The 22,580-nt window shown below is 33.8% G+C and overlaps 2 protein-coding genes across 2 annotated transcripts in view; one reads left to right on the top strand and one right to left on the bottom strand.

The window, feature by feature from the left end:
• The window catches only part of LOC130449307 (flotillin-2), a 302,572-nt gene that overhangs the window by 166,690 nt on the left and 113,302 nt on the right, over positions 1 to 22,580 (top strand). The gene's annotated exons all lie outside the window — the stretch shown is intronic.
• Positions 13,731 to 21,090, bottom strand: LOC130449283 (glucose dehydrogenase [FAD, quinone]-like). The gene is made up of 4 exons (XM_056787007.1): positions 20,737 to 21,090; positions 20,342 to 20,669; positions 17,939 to 18,815; positions 13,731 to 14,160 (listed from the first exon to the last, which is right to left on the bottom strand). Exons 1-4 carry the CDS (start codon positions 21,025 to 21,027, stop codon positions 13,794 to 13,796), a joined length of 1,863 nt encoding a protein of 620 aa, XP_056642985.1. The 5' UTR covers positions 21,028 to 21,090; the 3' UTR covers positions 13,731 to 13,793.

Genomic DNA, 22,580 nt, shown 5'->3' with positions numbered 1-22,580 from the left:
ATTTGAATTAGTTCAAAATCGATGTTTCTTTTAATGATAGAATCGATTACAGATTTTAGCCGGTACCATTACAGGACATTTCAGGGAAACCTACTCAAATAATCAATGTAATAAAAATATTTTACAACTTATCTTATCGATTCTAGGAATATGAAGATGTTTTTGACTTTATAATAGTTGGAGCTGGATCAGCGGGATGCTCCTTAGCTAACAGATTAACAGAAGACGAAAAATGGTCGGTACTTCTAATCGAAGCCGGAAACTATCCCTCGATAACTTCAGAAGTATGTAAACAGATGTAGTAAACTTCCAATTGAATCTATGTTTTCCCAGGTTCCTGCGTTTTATAGATTGTTAGTTGGTAGCGAAGAGGATTGGAAATTTGTTTTAGAAAAGGACGAGAAAGCTTGTAAATCCTTCGAAGGCGAACGGTGTACTCTGAGTAGGGGAAAAGCTTTGGGTGGTACAAGCACCATCAATAATTTACTTTATATTCGGGCTTCTACTTACGATTACGATGTCAATGATTTCGAATCGTGGGGATCAAATGTATCGTATGCTATACTCAATAGGTATATATCATAATTTTAATTTGATTTTGTTCGAATTAGACCTTTAGATTTCTTTTTAATTTTGAACGTTTTTGCTTGAGAAATTTGAAAAAACCTGCTACATTTCTTAGATTAAACTATGTATTATTGTGAGAAAACGAAAAATGACGAAGTGGTCTTCACAAATAGAACTAATCGTGCAAATACAGGGAAAGAGAAATGCTTCATTGTCAAAAAATTGTTTTAAAATTCACTGGATTACCACTTCACAATTCGCTATTGAAAGTAGTATCAGTTGTCATTAATCAACCTCGACTGTGGAATTGAACAAGACTGGCTGTGAAAAAGGTGATAGAAGGAAAATATAATCGTCTTGATCCCACGTATACCGATGATTTCAAACGATTTACAATTCGATTTTAAACGATTACAATTTCCGGTATGTCTGGCCTTTGCGTTGATCAAAAATAAATCGCAAGGCCAGACAAGCAGAAAAATGTCAACAAAGAAGAGGGAATCTTTGGTTAAAGCGGTTCTCGGAAATTTAGGATTCAGTTTGCGAACATTGGACAGAATATTCAAAATCGTTATTAAATTTGTTGGAGACATTCTGAAACAATAAAATGTAGTACAAAAATTAAGAAAATCGGCAGCCAAATGTTCTGAAAATCAACAAATGAAACAAAAATCAAAATTTATTATTGTCGGAGGCGATTTAGTAAATTCAGAAGTATATTTCAAAAGACACATTCCCGAAATCGAAAGCGCTGGTATGGTTGACGATATATTCTCGTGATCTTTCCTCTTCAGCATAAATTTGTCTCTCTGGAAATTCTGTAACCTCCAAAATATATGAAAAATAGTGAGTTAGATCTAGATTAAGCATCCCAAAGGAAATTGTATGTTTTGTCTAGATATGCCAACTGCTTATTATGCGAAAGACGTTACCAAAGCGCCTCAACTGAAGCCAATTGAACGTTTTTGAAGAAATTTGAAACGAAACGTATATTCTGAAGGTTGGAAAGCAACTACACATGAAGAATTATAAAAGACAATTTCGAACAAACTCCAGCAAACGCAATATTTAAAAACAAAATGTGTGTAATGATAATTCCCTTCTATTTTGATTTTTTCTCTTCAAAACTTGTTAATTTTCACTTTGAAACGATTCTCTGTAGGCTCGAAAATTATAATGGACCCATTATTCATAACGTAATACACGGTCGAAATGGTTTGATCCGTTTGGACCACGAGAATTTCACCGGTTCATCAAAAACTTTATTACAAAAAACTTACCGATCCGTTGGGATATTATCGAAACCCCATAGACAAGACATAGGCTTCGAAGACCATCTGGTAACGCAAAGATCTGGAGAAAGGATTAATATGGCGAAAAATTTTTTAACTCCGATCAAGGATCGTCCAAATTTATTTTTCACAACGGATTCAGAAGTTACTGGTATTGTATTAACAGGTTTGTTGTTATTTTTTGCATTTAGATTTTTGGGTTAACCTCGAATATATCTTTGAATATTAGAGAAAGTTAACAATGCACAAAAAGAAAGGGACCCACCAATTGATCCACAAATTTTGTTCTCTATCATTTCTAGTAGCTTCACAACTTATCGTCAATGAAACGTCGAATTTATGAGACCTTCCAAGGGAGTGCGTAGTACGGTCCATGAGTTCTTGATCTAGGGAACAGAGTGCGTACACAATCTTAATGCACGCGTCGTCGACAAAGTCTCAACAAGCTTTACACAAAGCTTCAACTGGTCGTTTTGATCCATTTTATTATAGTACATCTGGAAACACCTCTCAGTCAAGTGATTTTGAAACATGTCTTAAATTGAGTTATGAAATTTGTGACTAAAGAAGACAAATCACTTGTGCCCAAAAATTTTAAATTGGACTAAGCTGGGGACGAGAACCATTAGAAGATGACCCACGTGCGGGAGGTCCTGTGACGGTGCTGATCCAAGAAAACGTTGAATTAGTGAAAGAAATTGTTTAGAGTATCTAAAAACGAAAGAAATTGCAGCACAGATCGGCATTTCCAAAACAAGTCTTCCAAGGATTATGCATGAGTATTTGAATATGACAAAATTTTGTGCAGTACAAAAACAGTGTGGAATAGAACGTTGTAAGAGATTTTTGGAATTTCCCATCAATTGTAACGGATAATGAAACTATGGTCTTTCACTATGATCCGACATCCAAAAGATATCCCATAGAGTTGCATTCGAAAGAAGAGCCTGTCCAAAAAATGCAAAATTCACGAAAAGCATAAAAAAATGATAGCGACAATATTTTGGGACTGCAATGGTATCCTTTGGATTGATTTTAACGAATCAAAAACAACCTTATTCACTAAAAATCAGCCAAGAGCTTGTATAATATTTTTATAGTGGTATGAAACTTTAGTCATACGTTCTGAAAAGTGTGTGCAGATAAAGGGAGAGAATATATTGAAAAACAAGCAGAGTTTTTTTTATTTATGACCTTTCTTTCTATGTTAGGCTGAGAATTCATTGACCACACTACGTCTCTAATCCCAAAACCGATACCAAGCTAGATAAATCTGCAAAATATTTAGATTTAACTAGATTAGGATAATATCAATATCACCCAAAATTAAGAGTTTAACTGGGACATGAACGAGAATGTTTGACTTTACTTTGTTGACATTTGTATTATAGAACCAATTGATCGAAGAGTAAGTGGAGTTAACGTAACAGTCCAAGACGTACCGTTATTCATAAAAGCAAGAAAAGAAGTTATATTGACTGCTGGTGCAATTAATAATGCCAAGCTTTTATTAGCAAGCGGAATCGGTCCGCGAAATTACATCGAATCCAAAGGTCTCCAGTCGTATGTAGATATTCCAGGTTCGTATATTTAAGAACGTTAGTTAAAATTATTCTTCTTTTCCATCTGAATTTAACGTTCGCCTATGTGACTACGCAGCTGTAGAATATTATGAAAATGTAGTTGAATTGCAATGTTTGGAATGTTTAATAAGGTCGTGCTAAATCATTCATATTCAACGTTTTGAGGAAGTATTTCTGTTATGGTTTATTCATGTTACTGCCTTAAAATACACGAACTCATTTTCAGTAAAGTTGTACCAAGTCTTCAATATATTTTATTATAAAAAAATTTCTCGAAGCCTCGTCATAGAATACTGTCAAGGTGGAGCGAACTCTTTATAGACCATCGCGCAGCTGTTAAAGAAGCCGATGACTTTCGACTTGCTTATACGAATTTTTTTTGCTCTTGGAGCATTTGAGGATAGCCTCCGTTATACTCTATTGGGAAAGAACGTAGAGTAATAAATGCTCATTATAAATGCAAAACCTTGAAATTTTTAATACGTTACTTTTCGTCCAAAATTTGGAATATTTAAATATGCCAATGATAAATAAGTAAATGGACAGAGATATATTTTCACCATAATTGACAGGACTAAAATGCAAGCGGTTACCTAAATAATCCGAATGGCCATCCTTTTCTTTCCAAAAGTAAAGGATATCTTTATTTCTCTCTCTATTTTAATACTTTCACACAGACCTCTGAATCTCCCCAAAAAGTAAGAAGACCTTTACTATCGTAGCCGTTGCAAAGGGTTTTTCGTAATTAATAAAATATTATTATTGCTTTTTAATATTTACAGTTATTTTTATTTAATTATTTATAAATACTAAATAGAAAATATACTAAACTACTCATTTCTATATTATATACAACAAATATTTCCTGTAACATATTTAAAGTATGTACCGGGTGTCCCAATAAGAATGGCTCTCGGCCGTATCTCGGGAACTGTTTATAGTACAGCTTTGGGAAAAAAATTGATAACAAAAGTGGCCTGGAAATTATTTACAGAGTTGTAGATCCACCCCCAAAGGGCGTAATTGGATACCAAAAATTATAAAATGAATTATTTACAAATTTTACCTGATTAAGATGCATTTAAACTATGATTATCCTATTCTTCAAGAAATTCAGCGTATTTTTGATTTTACAAGTTTCAGTCTATCTCTTAAAATAAGACGTGGGGGAGAGTGGGAACTGTAGTATGAAAAAACGCCTGTAAGTCCAGTTCTACTTAACCTATCTATACAAACTTAGTCTTTTTGAAGAGAGTTCCTTTCTACCAATGTAAGAGTTATAATTTCGAAACAACCTAATGAGTAACGTATAGGCTAGAGGGCGCTATTTATTTTTTTCAAATCTAGCTATCCTTGAAAAATTTTGAATAGAAACACGCAGTTTTAATGAAGGAATATAAAAGTAGACCAAATTAGCAACAGAATAGCGAAAACCGCATGTCGATATCTTTTTCGTATTCTGAGTTATCCTAAGAAATGTGTAAATTCCATAACGTTGTTTTCCGGTGACAGCATAAATAAAATTGACATAATAATTGGAACTATTATCAATAGAACAAGGAAGACAATTTTGAGGAGTCAAAAAATGTTAAAATCCCTTCAGTCAACCCGGAGTAATTTATGTTTAAAGGAAAATGCTTAAAATTTACCCATTTCTTAGGATATCTCGTAATACGAAAAAGATATCGACATGCGGTTTTCGCTATTATGTTGCTAATTTGGTTTACTTTTATATTCCTTCATTGAAACTGCATGCTTCTATTCAAAATTTTTCAAGGATAGATATATTTAAAAAATAAATAAAACACGCCCTCTAGCGTATACGTTATTCATTAGGTTGCTTCGAAATTATAACTTTTACAGAGCAAAAAGGAGCTCTCTTCAAAAAGACTAAGTTTGCATAGATAGGTTAAGTAGAACTGGAATTACATGCGTTTTATCATAATAAATTTCCCACTCTCCCCCACGTCTTATTTTAAGAGATAGACTGAAACTTGTAAAATCAAAATACGCTAAATTTCTTACGAATACGATAATCATAGTTTAAATGCATCTTAATTGGGGAAAATTTGTAAATTATTCATTTTATAATTCTTGGTATTTAATTACGCCCTCTGGCGGTAGACCTACAACTCTGTAAATAATTTCCAAGTTTTATTCGAGGTCACTTTTGTTATAATTTTTTTTCCCGAGCCATTTTTATTGGGACACCCGGTACATGTTTGCAATATATGTATTTTATTTCGAAAATGAATTGTGGATGAATTGTTTAAATTAATCATGAGAGGTTCTACAGTTTGATCAATAATGTTGTCTAATTTCCACATTTTTTCTTCCTCTTTGATTAAATGCTGAATGCACTTTTGCCAGTTTTCAGCAGTAACATTTTTTAAAGCTTCGTTTAGTAATATTCTAAATGTGTTTTTCGATCGGATTGAATTCAGGAAGACGAATAATAGTTATTCGGCGATTTTTTGCCACTTCAACAATATTATATTTCTTGGGGGATTTTTATTTATTTTGACAATTGACAAAAGTTCGTTTTTTACTAAGTCATTGTTGAATGTAATATTTTTTTGTATTTACCAGTTAATAATGTCTTTGTTTTCTCCATGTCGTCGTAGGTAGACTTTCAACTTGTCTCGAGTGGTAACTGGCGTTGTTAAGAACAATTACAGATCCGGCTGGAATTAGATCTAGCTCTAGCATTTGTTTAAAGTATTCCTCGAACACATCTGCGTTCATATCCTCGTAATAGTCACCGGTTTTTTTATTCAAATAACAGTAGGCCCTACTATTAATCGTCTGCCTTTTCCTGATGGAGCTCTCAATCCTGTTAATAGTCCTTCCAAGAAAGCTTGTCTAAAATTGTAACCGTCTTATCTTGCCATATTTTTCCTACAGTGTGCCCCTCGTTAACCCAAGTCTCGTCCAAATAAAAAATAGTTTTTCCTTCCTCCCCGAGTTCCTTAATCGTCCGTAAATAAGACCTTTCCCCAACACACGAGTTTTTCGAAATCTTTTAAATATGAATTCAGTTCATGTAGAACCTGCCAAAGGTTATTTTTGCTGATTGGTGGCCATCCGTCTTCCAAAAAGGACGTCAAAATTTTATCAATGGTAGAAATTTTCTTTTTAAAGTAAAATGAGTGGACTTTCCTGCGGATTGCATATTTGTAATCTTCATCGATGTAAACCTTTGGCCTTCCTGACCCAGACTTTGGACCACCTAAACATCCATTTGTTTTCCTTTCCTTAAGAAGTTTGTAGACCGTTGATTTTCCTAGACCTGTCATCTTCGAACACATACTTGTTAGACCATCCACACTCACTGATTTTAATGTATCATATACATTTAAAGCCATGGCTTTCTCGTTAACAGCGTCTTCACTTTATGTATTGGAGTATAGTTTTCAAAAGTCGACATACTGAATATTCATTAAAGTTTTGTAAACGTTTCTGTGGTAAACACTGCGCTATAAATGCAATTGTGTATTGGGAATTTTCTTTTATAGGACTTTTTCTTAAACTGAAACTTGTCAATAACCATTTAAGTATTTAATTTTAATCTTTTATTAACCTCTTGCAAAATGTACCTAATTATCATTTTTCCAAGAAAACATTTCACAAATCGTATTCAAATTAACCTCTCGGTATAAGTATATACTATAAAGGGCGTGAAATATGTACCTGTCAACATCATTCCTTTCTTAAAATACCCCAAAGGAATTGTTTTGGCCAATAAGTAAACATAGTTGGAAACTTGAACTTGATGCAATAAATTTCTTAGAAAATAAATGTTGGTTTCATAAAATAAAATAAATTGTTCTTAAATGTGACTACGGCTATGACAGCCAGGGATTGATCTATTACTCTACACTTTTTCGAATGGAGTATATAGTTTCGGGTCGTAACATTAAGTTTATGTCGCTTAAATTTTGTTTTTGATTGTTTTTGTAAGTACACATATTTCGTTACTGCTCTAGTTCAAATATTTATTCATACATGTTCGTTTTGGCTTCTTTTGTTATTTACTTCCCAGATAATGTTTGTTTAACGTTCATTTCTCGTGCTATTTATGTCAGTCACCTCTGCTTCTCGATTACCAACGCTCTGTATGTCAAAGTTTAAATATTCTAAACTTTTCACTTTTTCCAACTGCATTTCAACTATAATCGATTTTGAGGTCTTCTGGTTTTTTTTTCCATTACAATTTTTGTTTTCTATAAATTGATATTCATGCTCCTTAATTTTAATGCTGTCTTTCATGTTAATAAATTCATTTCTATTCAACAATATTGAATCGTTCTAGTACCTTGCATTTCGCATTTCTTGTTGTTTCTCGTCTTCTACATTAAGTAGCTCCCTAAAATTTTTCCCTGCTACTCGTTTCGTTATGATTACCATATCATTAACCTGGTTTCTTTGAATTTAACAATTTTTACTAGTGTTCAATTGTCTTATTTCGTAAATATTCTCTCAATCATTTCTTCAGTTGATGCTTTATATTTAATCTCGACGTATTTCCTTTTCGTTTTCGATATATTTTTTTATTTTAACAGCTACTCCCTTTTACCTTTTAAGTATGTTTATTCTCGTTAAACAAAGTGGTTTCCCTGTTTCTTATATATTTGAGAAATTAGAGCTAAACAAGAGCATTCTGTAAGAAGAAACTGGTTCTTGAGGAGTCCATAAAAATCCTCATTATAGCCAACGAGGTCTGGCTATTACATAACGAGACTGGTTACGAAAAAGGGTCTACATTCGAATGCCCCCCTTCAATATACCCCCATCCCCTCGCGAGACACTTTTCCATACGTTTTTTTCATAGATCGAAGAAGTGCTGGAGGTGAGGGCCTTTAGGAGCTCTGCCCTGTTTTACTTTAGCGCTTCCATTGATTCAAATCGAGTCCCTTTTAAAGCAGATTTTATCTTAGGAAATAAAAAAAAGTCGCACGGTGCAAAATCTAGACTTAGTATTAACTTATACATAATTAAGGTATGTTTTCAGGCGTTGGGAAAAATCTTCAAATGCATTTGTTAGTTCCTCTGTATGTAGCATACGAACCTCTAACCGCATGTGACCGAGAATTCTACACAGAGAAAGATTTAATCACTGATACCTTCAATTACATTATCAACAGGAACGGTAATTTTACTAACACGGATGTAAATGAATTAACGACGTATATTTCTACGTTTAAATCCAGCGGCAGCCTTCCCAATTTGGCAATTCACCATAAGCATTTTAAAATCGATGATAATAATCTTGAAGCTTGGACGGAAAGTTTGAAATATGATTTGAAGATTAGTAAGACTCTAGTCAAGTATAATAGAGAGAGATCGATATTGGTATTTTTGATTAAACTTTTACACCCTTTATCTCGCGGCGAAGTATTTTTAAACGACACCCATTATTTGAGTAATCCGAAAATAATACCAAGATTCATGTCGGATATCAAAAATGTGGATTTTCAAGTACTATATTCAGGTAGTCACAAAATAATCTTTTATTATACAAGTTTTATGAGACACTATTTTGTTGCAAGACGAACGCATTTTATCGCACGCGTTTTTAGAGCACGACGAGCGCATTTTATCGCACGCGTTCTTAGAACACGATGAGCGCATTTTGTCGCACTTGTTTTTAGAGCACGACGAGCAGATTTTATCGTACGCGTTTTTAGAGCACGACGAGCGCATTTTGTCGCAAGCGTTTTTAGAGCACGACGAACGCATTTTGTCGCAAGCGTTTTTAGAGCACGACGAACGCATTTTGTCGCAAGCGTTTTTAGAGCACGACGAGCGCATTTTATCGCACACGTTTTTAGAGCACGATAAGCGCATTTTGTCGCACTTGTTTTTAGAGCACGACGAGCGCATTTTGTCGCAAGCGTTTTTAAAGCACGACGAGCGCATTTTGTGGTACACGTTTTTAGACCGCGACGAGCGCAACGATTGGGACTAAATTGTCTCATAAAACAAGTATAATATATTTTTTTTCTATTTTGCCCCTATTTTGTATCTCAAGTTAAAAAGTTAGACAAATATAATAGAAAAAATTGGCATAATAGTACAAGAAGGTGAAAAACGAGGTGAAGAATTTAATTACACACTTCCGGAATTACGAAAATGGCAGAAGACGCCATAAATAATTTGCTTGCTGAAAAAGTCGCGCAGCATTTACGAAATTGACTCAGCAATTTCGATAATGGTGCGACTCTAACAATCTGCACACAATAACCGAAAATATTTTAATGAGTAAAAATAAAAAATCATCCACCTTGTAGTTCACTTTACGCTTACCTGAAAACGTTTCTATAAGGTTATAAACCTAATTCAAAGTTTTAAAATCTGATGACATGTGCCAACTCCTGATCGTGATTGTCTTGAAGATTAGACAACTCGTGCCGGATGATTACGCAGCTCGTGATTTTAATTCTGACATGAACATAACCTAACCTAACTTACCTCCATCGGTATGGCGGTTTGTTTTACATCCTTCTATTGTCTATTGAGGTGTTCAAAGGAATTTTGAAACATTTTTATAATCTTTGTTTTTTTTTTTAATTTAAAATCATTAATTACTAGCAATTTGTTTCTCCGTTGATTACTAGGTCTAGTACGAATGCCATTTTTAATTTTAACACCTTCATCACGTTATCTATTTGAAGAATAAAGAACGAAGCTGGTCTAATTGGCAAAAGCAGGCCGCGACTTGATTACAATAGAACGGCATGGAGAATGGAGATCCTCATCTGTTGCGGAGGGCTATATTGACAATTCTATCAAGAAAGTTTTCTTCAAAAAGATCATCATCATCATCAATATAATGTTTACATGATAAAAACAAATCATCAACTGAGAAAATTGGAGCTAGTGGTGACCAAAGCGTTGGATAAAACTTGGTGTCAACTTAAAATCAAATATATCCTAAATTTATATCCAAAAGAAGTTCTCGAATGATTCTAGAAGAAACAGAGATTGGTTCTAAAAATATCTTAAACAAATCGTCGCCGTATTTATAAAAACATGTAGAAAAATAATATCAAACGGATTCCAGCACGTTCTACAAATTTTAGACTTTTCCTCCCTATCCGAACAGTACCAGCTTTACGGTCCATGCCGTGAAGGAGTTCGTAACAATATGTTAGACGTAGATTAGGCTTTCGTTGAGTGACTCATTAAATAAAACACCATTATATCTGTTTTGTTTGATATAACAACATTTATTTAAAATACTGGTTTCAAATTTACAATAATTACAAAATAACAGTTGAAATTTTGAGGTTATGTTTAAAACTTTCGACTTTAGTTGGTCACTGACTCGTTGCCGGCTACCTCTACTATCTTCAAAGTACCTGTTTCTGTCGAAATCATTATAATTTTGATGCGTGTGGTGATTATTCCAGTTCGTTGACGAGATCATCAAAAAAACCTGGTCGTCATTGCCAACATTAAAACTTTTGCGTATCGTATTGGAACTCAGTACGGCATCCGTTTCCGTATCGTACTATGTTATAGGTGCAAAATAGAAAAAAAATTAGTTTTTTAGCTTTAGCAACATTATAAAAATTACTTCCATCAGGTTTTGATTTCGTAACAAATTTAACGGATGCCATGAAAGACGTAAAAGCAGAGTTTTTGGATTTGGATATACCGAATTGTAGAAATTACAAATTTTGTACACCAGCTTACGTTAAATGTTATATCCATAATATGGCTTTTCCTGAAGATGTTACGAGTACCGTTTTCATGGGACCAGATTGTGATACGAACGCGGTGGTTAAAGAAAATTTAGAAGTTAGAGGAATAAGGTTAGTTGGAATTAGCGTTCTATGACTTATTTCTGACATTTTTGTCTTTCGATAATCATTTTTATTTTTCAAAGAATACACTTTTTCCTGCGATGTTCCAACGTTTATAACCTTTCCAATTAATACGCTACTTAATACACTTCTACATGGGCTTGAACCAATTGAGGTACCTCCAAAACATGCGATTTGAACGCATCAACCGCTTCTTCGTGTGTAGATAAACGTCAACTTCGCAATTTATTTTTGATCTGCACGAAAAAGAAGACATCACTGGGTGCCCCACAAGGACTGTATCGCGGATGACTCATCAATTCGATGTTTTGACTGTTCAAAAACGTTTTTGATTGAACTGATGTGTGAGAGGTTTCCCTGATTTTTTCGAACACTTCTGGTCTATATCTAAAAACTTAAGTAGCAACCGTCATATTTTTCGTATTTTTCCTCAAAATAAGCATTCACGTATACCATAACGTCATCGTCATAAAAGTGAAACTTTGAAATTAGGAAACAGAAAAAGTCACTGGGGACCAGATCTAGTGAATAGGCGGTCAACCAATTCGGAAGAGTGAGATGTAAAAGCATTTTATTTTCTTTTTAAATATTATCATTTTATAAAGATAGTCGATGGACACAATCCAAAATCCAATTCGTTATCACTTTTCCGGTCGATGAAACCCTTTTCCTTGTCTTGACATGAAATAGTGTATCAATACGCCACCAGGAGGTGGTGGTTCTAAAAGCGAACGATATTTGTTCAAATGTGACCCATCACATACTAACTGTCGACGTTTTTGCCTCAGATTAATCGCAAAAAGCATTGATTATAACATTGCTTAGTACCAGAACGTTGTATAAAAAAATTACAACAATCCGACTTCCTGAAGTGCTTCTAATTACAATTTCAAAGCTATTTTATTTTATTAGATGTTTGCGAGTAGCAGATTCAAGTGTCCTAAATAATATACCCATCGGAAATACCGTTTCTTCTGACGCCATGATCGGTTTCAAGATGGGCGAAATTTTGAGAGAAAAATGGCAGAAAGGTTATCAATCCGAATACCTTCCTCACCGTTCAGATTAACGGTAGACGGTGTCGTATATTATTGTAAATACATCAATAAATAAGTTCTAAACAATAATTTGATTTTTTTGTTAATCAATTTGGTCTGATAGACGCTTAACAAGCTTTTCAATACACTCTTCAAAGAAAGAGAGACATTGAAACTTCTAGAAATTCTGTAGACAAAGCAGTAATGGTGAATTCTTTAACCATTCTCTCAACTCGTTGAACCAGGTCATCTGAAACGACATATTTGAGTCCTATGGACATCATTCACTAACAAAACCATCACTCATGAAAACATGACTCATTCTCCGATAGATTTCCGCAAAAATATAGACCTCAGCCTGTAGAAAACGAATCACACTTAGTAGGATCGTCAATAGTGCCTGTAGCACAACGCCGACTGACGCCTTAATTTCAACAATAGCGGGGTGTGTAGTCTGCGAGCTTCGCAGTCGCATACAGTGCATCGGAGGTTGAAAAAAAAACGGTCCTTGTAGATACTATCAATGATTAGGCGTATACTTTCAGAATATAATCGTTCATATCATCCCAAGTATAACCTCATGAGTATGTCCTTCACAAATAGTATTTGGAGACTTTAACTTTAAGAATATCGTTCAATAATTTCGTGTGTGGTGGATAGCAGACTCAATCGTGAAGTGATAGTTATCACTCTGGTAGATGGAACTGAAAGAGATTAAAAATTACAAGCATCGTTTATCAACATCTGCTCGCGATAAAAAATAATTATACGAGTTTGAAAGGGGGGAATGTGCAATGGTTCACGCTATTTAAGTAACCCTAGGTATCAGAAAGGCTCCAGGTGTAAATCAAGCTTCAATGCTTGTACAGTGACTGCAGTAGTTGGTTGATCGTACCTTTTTGTTGGTGTTTTTTCTTGTTGTCAAAACAGATTCGATATCTTAATACTCCTAGGTTGGGATTTTATGGTTGATTCAATTTCTTCCATAGCCTTCAATAACTTTTTCTCCCATTCCATCAGTTTGATTGTTTAATTTCCAGCTTTTTTATTTCAGTATTTCTCTTCGATCTTCACATTTTGGTGTCTATTTCCTTCCGCATCAAGTTCTTTATCAAATGTCACCTTGTACTTTCTTGTAACATGTTTAATGGCCGCATTCTTTCTAGCTTCTATTTTTGGTGATTGGGGCGTCGGCAATTTCATCTGTTATGTTCAGTTGTAGCATTTTATTTTTCTATAATTTCACTATCGTTGCTTGATGAATTTATCTTCGAAAAGAGCTTGGAGTTTACTAACCTACAACTTTCACTTGAAGGATTTAGGAGTCTTATCAAAGAAATCCTTCAATTTTATGAGTACGGGCCAAAGGTTCAAAAGCTGTTGAATAACTAATATATAAATTAAGTTAGTAAAAGCAGGTCATATATTCCAAACTAGTACTAAATTTTATTTTAATTATCACCTTACAATTTATCACAATTTTCTTTATAATTCTAATTTTTCATTCAACCATCGTTCTTTAATCATCATACCAGCTTTATGACCAATCATCATAGCAGGAGCATGCGTATTAGCACTAACAATCTTCGGCATTATACTTGCATCGGCAACACGTAAATTTTTTATACCGTGTACTCTCAATTCGGGGTCTACCACAGCAGTTTTATCACCCGCAGGTCCCATTTTACATGTTCCTGTTGGATGGTAAGTAGTAGAGGTAAGATGTCTTAAAGAACATCTCCAATAATCGTCTGAACGGTATTCGTATTGATCGCAATCGGGAAGGTCAACTTTTACTATTTGCGGATCGAATTTTTTCATAGGAGGTGTCTCCAAAAGGTTCTCTACGAATCTGAAAACAATAAAAAGTCAGCTTTTTCACAAAATGGGAGGTTGTAGTTGAAAATAGTTCACACACCACCTGTCTAAAGTTTTCGAACGCTATAAAAAATCACCATTGATTCAGCTTTGCAAGCTTTATGTATTCTAAGTAACAAAACGATTCATGAAGAAGATATTGAAAATAATATCAAGTAAAAAAGTTTTTAATTTTATGGAATCTGCTATTCATTTCCTTAAAGTGTAGATATACCTGCTAGTATCCCTGGCGGCGCGTCTATGCAAGGTTGTACTGGCAGGAAAGCTCAATATCCCTTTCGGATACAGAGGGAAACCTTTAAGTCATAGATCAGGGCTCTAACTCCAATACCTATCACACCCGAAAAATCCACGAATATCGCTCCACATCATTTGATAAAAATTATATTGGACAGTGGAAATATCGGTCTGGCGGTACTTCTTGATATTGGAAGAGTACTTCTTTTGGGCACTCTAGAGATGTAGCACCAAAAAGTGATAAGATATATGACAGAGATCATTTAGGAACATAAACCATTGGTCTGGCGGTCTTTGACTTGTCCAAATTTTGTTATTTTAATAAAATTTCTAATTTATTTTTTCGTAAAATCGATCTACATAACTTAAGTATAATTTTTCAGTTTACGATGGCGTTTTGACTAGATAAAAACAGCAATTCAAGTCTGACGTTCTTGTTTTTGACGCAACTGTGTGTCATACAGTCCCCAACAATCTTATAACAACAACAAATTTTCTATACAAGGTATAAAAAAAAATTAAACGTCAAAATTTTTATCTTTTATTCCTCTTTCAAATAGAATTGGTCTGGCACGTGAAAACTTGACCAAAATTTTGCCAGACTTTACAAAGTACTCTTTGAAAAATTGTGAATAATTCGATACTTCCAAAAAAAAAAACAAAAAAAGATAATGGTGTATCAAAGTGCATTGATTTCTATCAAAAAGACTTGATGCGAGTAATTATACACTTTCACGGTCACCTGGTTTTTTGGCTCTAGAAAATCGAAAAATGGATGGATTTTAATGATCTTGGTCTCAAAATGTTCCATTTACGGCGGATTTATAAAAAAAAATACAAAAATTAAAAAAAATAAATATTTTTTACAGTTTCATGACTTTAAATGCAAAAAAATTTTTTCTACTATTTAAGGTTTAAAACTATTAAAAACCGCAAATTCAGCCACTACCCCCGTGTTTTTCATAAATTCTTCGTAAAATGGAACATTTTGAGACCAAAATTATAAAATTTATCTATTTTTCGATTTTTAATGGTCCACAAACTATTAACATTGAAGAATATAGTACGAAACTATTCACGAAAATTGATTGTTTTTCTTCGATTTCATTTTAAGCTATAAAAACTGAAAAAATCATTCTTTTTGGATTTTTTTAAAATTGTTTATTAATTTATGTAGAATACAAAAAAAATATAAGAACTTTATCTGATATTGAGATAATTTTTTGTAAAGGATTATTTTGCAAAACCGTTTTTTTTTACGATTTAAAACAGTAAAACTATGAGAAATTTTCATTCCAGCTATTTCTACTAATTTTTTTTATAAATCCGCCGTAATTGGAACATTTTGAGATCAAGATCATTAAAATCCATCCATTTTTCGATTTTCTAGAGCCAAAAAACCAGGTGACCGTGAAAGTGTATAATTACCTAGATGCGCTGCAATCTTTGTGGAATGTATGCAGACCAAAAAGTGCCAATGTTTTTGTCATTTTCACGGAGGCTGTTCAGGGAAACACTGATGGTGAGATTAATTGCTCCATTACAACTTTGTGATAGACAAAAAATGGAGTCATTGACTGAGAATAGAATATATCGATCGGTAAAACCAACGATGAGACTTGGTAGGTCTCCCAGTAAAGGATGGGCTGCTGGTTGGAAAAAATATTGTCCGAAAGCTCCGTCTAATAAAAATAAAAGAATAACTGATCTACATACGGAGTCATAAGAAGGATGGATACCAGAAAGTATGTTTTTAGAAACCAAGATTGATTTCAAAATAAATTAATGCCGAATGTACCACCGAATAGTTGTATTAACTTTTTGTACGAACTTTAAATATATTTCCACAAAAGTTGTAATGTTCAAAAATTGCTAGAAAATGTAAAAGGTTATAATTTTTCAAATTTGTGACAAAATTGCGAAGGGAACAGGTCACGAAGTAAGTCTAATTTACCTATTTACAATTACTTTAAACAGTAGTTGATAAAGACGGAATTTAAAAATGTAATTGCTGAAAACTGGAGAAACTGTATTCAACACATGAAAAAAATTGTAAATTCATAAAGATGTGTGTACACAAATATAAATAGTTTTGAAACGTCAAAAAAACTTATTATTCATTTGCAAAATAGCAGCGATAGCGAAGTTCAACTAGATAATATCTGGTAATAAATAAAATGTAATAAATGTTTTTATTTATAAATCTATTGCGTATCATTTAACAGATTTAAGATGAAAATTCAACAGTCCCATCATATTAATATTTCAAACTCAAATCAAATGTACCCTGTATTAAAATCAAATTATAAAGATTGCCAGGTATTATAATATACGAGGTCTTGCTATTAAATAACGAGACTGGTTATTCTAGAAGTCTTTTATGGTTAGAGCCATTAGGAGCTCTGCCGTTTTTTGCTTGTCCGCTTCCATCGACTCAAATCGGGAACCTTTCAAAACAGATTTTATCTACGGAAACAAAAAATGTCGCACGTTACCAAATCTGGTGAGAACGGCGGGGGTTCAAGCACTAAAGTGCACTTACTGGCCAAATACTGCTTCACAGATAGCGCGTTATAGGCAGGTGCGTTATCCTGGTGTAAAATTGGGACGTTTTTTACGAACTCGCTCTCGCAGTGTTGCCAAAACTGACGAATAGTAAGTCTGGTTTACAGTCCGATCCTCTGGAACCCATTCACTCATCACGATACCGTTAATGTCGAAAAAAATGATCAACATTGCTTTGAATTTTGATTTGCTCTCTCGGTCCTCCCTTACACTACTCAAACACACGCGTATGAGATAGAGATTTAACCCCATAGGCTTCTTGCAACAATTTATAGCAGTCAGTCGGAGTTTTTCTCAATTTAACGAGAAATTTGAGACGCGCTGCTTTTGTTTTTCGTCTTACATGGTTTTCGTTTCAAACCGCTCCTGCACAAATACTATAATAGTGACGGAAACGTCTAGGGCGCCCTCTAGGCGCGCAGTTGCTTTATTTAATAACCAGACCTCGTAATATTGTGGCCCTGCACATTGCCCTATCAATAAATAGCTATAAATTTACGAGTTTTGGGTCTTATCGAATTTTATAAAGATTTTTGGAAAATATAACACTTGTTGCTGATGGCATGTATATTGATATTTATAAAAGTGCAAACTCTTCGATTCGTCCAATTTCTATAGTTACCGAAGTTTTTTTGAATAGTTGTCAGTATTTTTGGCAGTTATTAGTTATCCTCCTGATTATGAATTGTTCAGAATCAAACAGTATGGAAATGGAAATCAAATACTGTATCTAATAAGTGGAGGATTCCATAATTAAGAAACAGACACTGTCGTGAACATTATTGGATAAAATAATATGAAAAATCGCAAGTACACAAATTTAATCACAATAAAAAAGTCGTTTAAATAGTCTAGCTTCCTAATTTTTTTCTCAATTGTTTGTAATTTAAAAAAATATTCCACGTTTTATTGAGAGAGTTTTTCTTTAGTAATATTGAACAAAAAATTACCTTATAGCTTCCAAAAATGTTTGCAAATCTTCACCATTTTCATCAGTGAAATATCCTGAATTTATCAAAGGTTTGTCTTGAGGATCGCCGCTTTTCAAAGTAATCCTACCTTTTGACTTGGGGTTCAAAAGTGTATTGCTAATCACTACACTTGGTCGACCTTTCACTGCATGTACTCTACTTTTCAAAATGTGTTCCTTTTCTCCAAAAGAACTCAATACATTTTCTAAGAAATTTTCGTCGTTCAACGGAAAAGCAACTAAATGATTTTGGACGTTAGGATATTGCGAATCATTTTTTGTATTGAAGAAATTCCAAAAATTCAATATACCCACAGAAGCTAAATCTCCTTTTTGATACATAAAGTATTTATATAATTCGTCTTGATTATTTTTCAAATTGAAAGCTTCTGGAGCAAATGTTACTAATGTGCCTATATTTAACATGTGGTCTTCTAAATTGTAACCAACAGGAGCATCTTTGAATACCTTTATATTTAAATTTTCTAAATGTTCCTTGGGTCCTATGCCTGATAACATGAGAATTTGCGGAGAATTTATAGAACCGGCAGATAAAATAACCTCCTTTTTAGCCTTTACTTTTAAAATCTTTTCACCGATTTTAACTTCGACGCCAATTGCGGTTTTAGTAGCAGGATCTATTAATATTTTGTTAACGAAAGAATGTAGAGAAGTGAATAGATTTGGACGTTCTTTAACTTTTCCCAAAAAAGCTCTAGCTGTGTTATATCTTATCCCGTCATCGATGCATTGAAACCCTTCTAATGTTCCTAAAGGATTCGTAGGATCTTCTTCTTGTAGATTTCTATACCCTAAATATGTGAAAGCTTCGCGTAAGGATTCTACGAATGGCTCATCTGGAAAATTTAAAAATAAATGAAATAATCGAAGAAATACATGATCTCAGCAAATTGGTACGATCTTTTTTGTATTCTTGGAAAGTTTTTTAACGATATTGAATATGAAAAAACAGTTGAGCAACGAGTTCGCTGGAAATTTTGTGTTTCCAAGGAAATTACAGCTATAGAAGTTTTAAAGATGTTACTAAAGTAATTTATGGCACAAAACGTTCACTGGAGAACATGCTCCATCCATCCATAACGATAACATAAAAAAGTTAAAAGTAGTGGTCGAAACACGTTGTAAAAACATTCGAGAAATAGTAGAGATTCAAAATCTCTTCATTTGATGCTTTGAAACTCAAACCCTGACTCATACCTGAAGACATGAACCTTTTGCACAAACTATGTCGAGTAGAGATTCTTAACATCGAAGTTGAGGACCTTACATTCATCAAACGCATCATTATTGATGATGAGACGTGAATTTATCAATATTACATAGAAACTGTCCAATAATTTAGCAATTGGCAATTTAAAAATGAATCAAACTCGTGGAAGTACGTCAAATCTGACAAAAATCGTGTAAAGTTTTTTTTTTTGTTAATCTGGTTAAAAATTGATCAAACATTCTATTAAAATCTCGTTTTATCGATAATACTTATTAAAAAAGTGATTTAAGTAAATATATTGCGAATTCTTCCACTGATATAGACCGTGAAGCCGGTCCTATTCTAATATATTAATTACATCTGAAGTTTTACGAGTATGCTAAGTAAGTGCAAAAATGAATTGAAATTTTTTAAATTAAAATTATTTAATTAAATAAGGACAAAGAGCAAAGTGAGTTGATTTCATTTCTAATATTACCTTATACTAAAACTTAAATGCAATGCCCTAAATAATTTTCCTAATTTTTATGTGATACAAACATTCTATTAGAGCCTTTAGACTGACTCATAAAAGGAGTTTCGTATTTTAATAACTCATTCTTTTTTAAAATAAACAAACTATTGATATGTTAATAAACATTATTCGGATTCTTCGAATCAACCGTTAGAAAGTAGTTTAAAGATTTTAAACAAAGCGAAATTTGCATCGAGAACGATACAAGCAGTGGACGCCCCAAACAGGCTGTCACTTTCGGAAACATCAAAAAAGCTCAGAGAAGTTGATTTAGTTAGCTGTGACCATGAAGATGATAGACATACCGTGTCATACAGCTTACAATCAACCCAAAACAACAACAAATTCATGATTCTGAGCAGTGTTTATGTCGATATGTAACAATGGATAGAACACGGATCAATCATTTCACATCGTTGTCCAATCGACAGTCCATTGCACGTGATGAACTGTTTCCAAAGCGTGTAGAGATGCAAAAATAGATTAATATTAGGAAGCGCATGGTTTTTGCTAACGATACCTTGGTTGTTAAAACATATATCAAGTGTATATCAGATAAATCTTCTCAACGATGATGCATAAAGTAAAGCAAACACAGTTATTTAAAATAATGATAAAAATTTTAATAAAACAAATACCTGCATGGACTCTTGACAGTTTCATTAAACCTTCTCTTCCATATTGATCGCTAACATTTTCTTCTTGCATATTTTCTAATTTTTTAAAATGCTGCTTCACATTTTCCCAATCCCAATTGGTATTACCGAGCTCTGCCCAATGGTCGTAATCTCTTTTATTACCTTTAATATATAACATTCCATTGAGAACGCTGCTACCTCCAAAAACTTTTCCTCGCGGCCAACTGCATTGCTCGTTTTTGAAACCTAAACAAGAAGTTTTGGAAGGTTCAGTTTTGTATTGCCAATCTTCGTCGGTTCCTTGAAGGTAAAAAAGAAGAGCTGGTATCTAGAATAAAAGAAATGTATAATATTCATTTGCTTTACTCGTAGAGTGGAAAAATTATTATACTCACATCACTAACAGCTGAAGGATATCCTCCAGCTTCCAAGACCAAAACTTTCCATTTGTCATTTTCACTTAATTTATTAGCAACGACAGAACCTGCTGATCCTGAACCTATTACTATAAAATCAAATTCGTCTCCATCGTGAATTTGTGAAGAATAATCTTCATTGTAAGCTTCTCTAGATCCTAACTTACATTTCGATTGTACCAAACTGTTTATTAAACTTATAAACAAGTAACCTGATATCCCCTGAAGGTTTCCAGGACAAGTATCCACCAACGAACTACCGATATCCATTTTTCACACCAAATAGTGTTGTGGTACGTGTTTATATATTTAGCATACTAAATATTTTCATATGATTTAGATAAAAAGAAAAGTTGTGTTTATCATTTAATTGGCGATAGAAAAAAAAATAGTACAGTTCATATTCTATTAAATATTCTGTCTATGCGTTAACATTTGATGTTAATGCACTTCTCGATACCAACAGCCATCATTAACATTTTGAACCCTTAGATCTGTTTTAAACCCATGCCTCGACCTTTTCCATAACGTTTATTATCCAGTTTATAATCCTCATACTATAGAAGCTACAATTTTTCGAGATGTCCACTACCAAGAAAAAATTTTGCCCACTCTATAGTTCACGTGATCCACAAACTAGGATACTGCTTTCTGACTTCCCTTGTGCAATTTGTCCCACAAAAACTCAATCGGGTTGGGGTCGCGTGATTTTAACGGCCAAATAATTACTTTTTTTCAGTTGTTGGCCAGAACTTACCACATTTTCCATTAGTATTTTTTATAACCTTGTCACTTGAAAATCCCATTAGCCATATCTCCAAAACATCACCAAACCATTACCGAGCCTCCGCCGTGTTTTATATTCCGGATTATACATGGATCTAACATCTATTCTTGCTTTGACGTACGCGCTAAAACACTTAGATCCAAAATAATCAAACCCAAACTCTTCAACCTCGTAATTTTATTTTGACGTCTTCAAAGATGTTCCTTCCAAAGCTGCCAGTTTCTCTCAATTTCTTTTCCACCGTAGAAGGCAGATCCCTAAATTAATTGATTTCAACTGTTATCTCTAGGTCCGTGAATCGTTTTCCCATACCGCCCTGAAGGTTTTCTATCGCCAAAGCTCCTGGTTGATGGATATTTGTTCACATGGTAGTCCATGATACGTCGAGGTATCACCAGAATAAATCTGCTTTTTTCCTGAATTAGGGATCTCATATTTTGGACCTCTCATGGTGTGGCTAAAATATTGAAAGATCTGACCATGATATCGTCAGCATCCTACGGTAGGATAACGTATCTAAGTACCATACCAGAGGACTGGGAATACATAGCAACTGAGCTTCCGAGTTCTCAGCTTTAAGCTCTGATTGCGGCTACAAAGAATTACTTAACAGAGCAGTCACACCTCAAGTCTGACCACATACAGTAACTTGTTCGTTGGGGCAATCAGTTTTAGTGATTTGGTCTTCTTAACGTAGTGTTTTGTAAATCTGACATGTTTTTGGTGAGAAGTACTAAATGACGCAGATTGTTTAGTGAGTACCATTAACTCTTATTCCGCAGATATTGGTGAAGATTTCGTTTGAGTAGACGATGAGCAGTGGAGAAAAAACACACCCCTATCTAACTCCCGGCTTGATACCCACCGCATTTGTCATGTTGGACTGAAAGAGAGTAGACGCAGTTTGATTCATGTACAGTTTGGTTATTATTTCTAGATCTCTTGTGGCAAGATTATTTTTTTTTGTGTTTCACATTATCAAAAGCTTTATTAAATCAATAAAGCCGTACACATTTGGTTGACATTAAGACATTGC

This window comes from Diorhabda sublineata, chromosome 1, assembly GCF_026230105.1.
Source record: "Diorhabda sublineata isolate icDioSubl1.1 chromosome 1, icDioSubl1.1, whole genome shotgun sequence".
NCBI lineage: Eukaryota > Metazoa > Arthropoda > Insecta > Coleoptera > Chrysomelidae > Diorhabda > Diorhabda sublineata.
The sequence above is the reverse complement of the archived record's forward strand: the minus strand, read 5'-3'. Positions and strand labels throughout refer to the sequence as shown.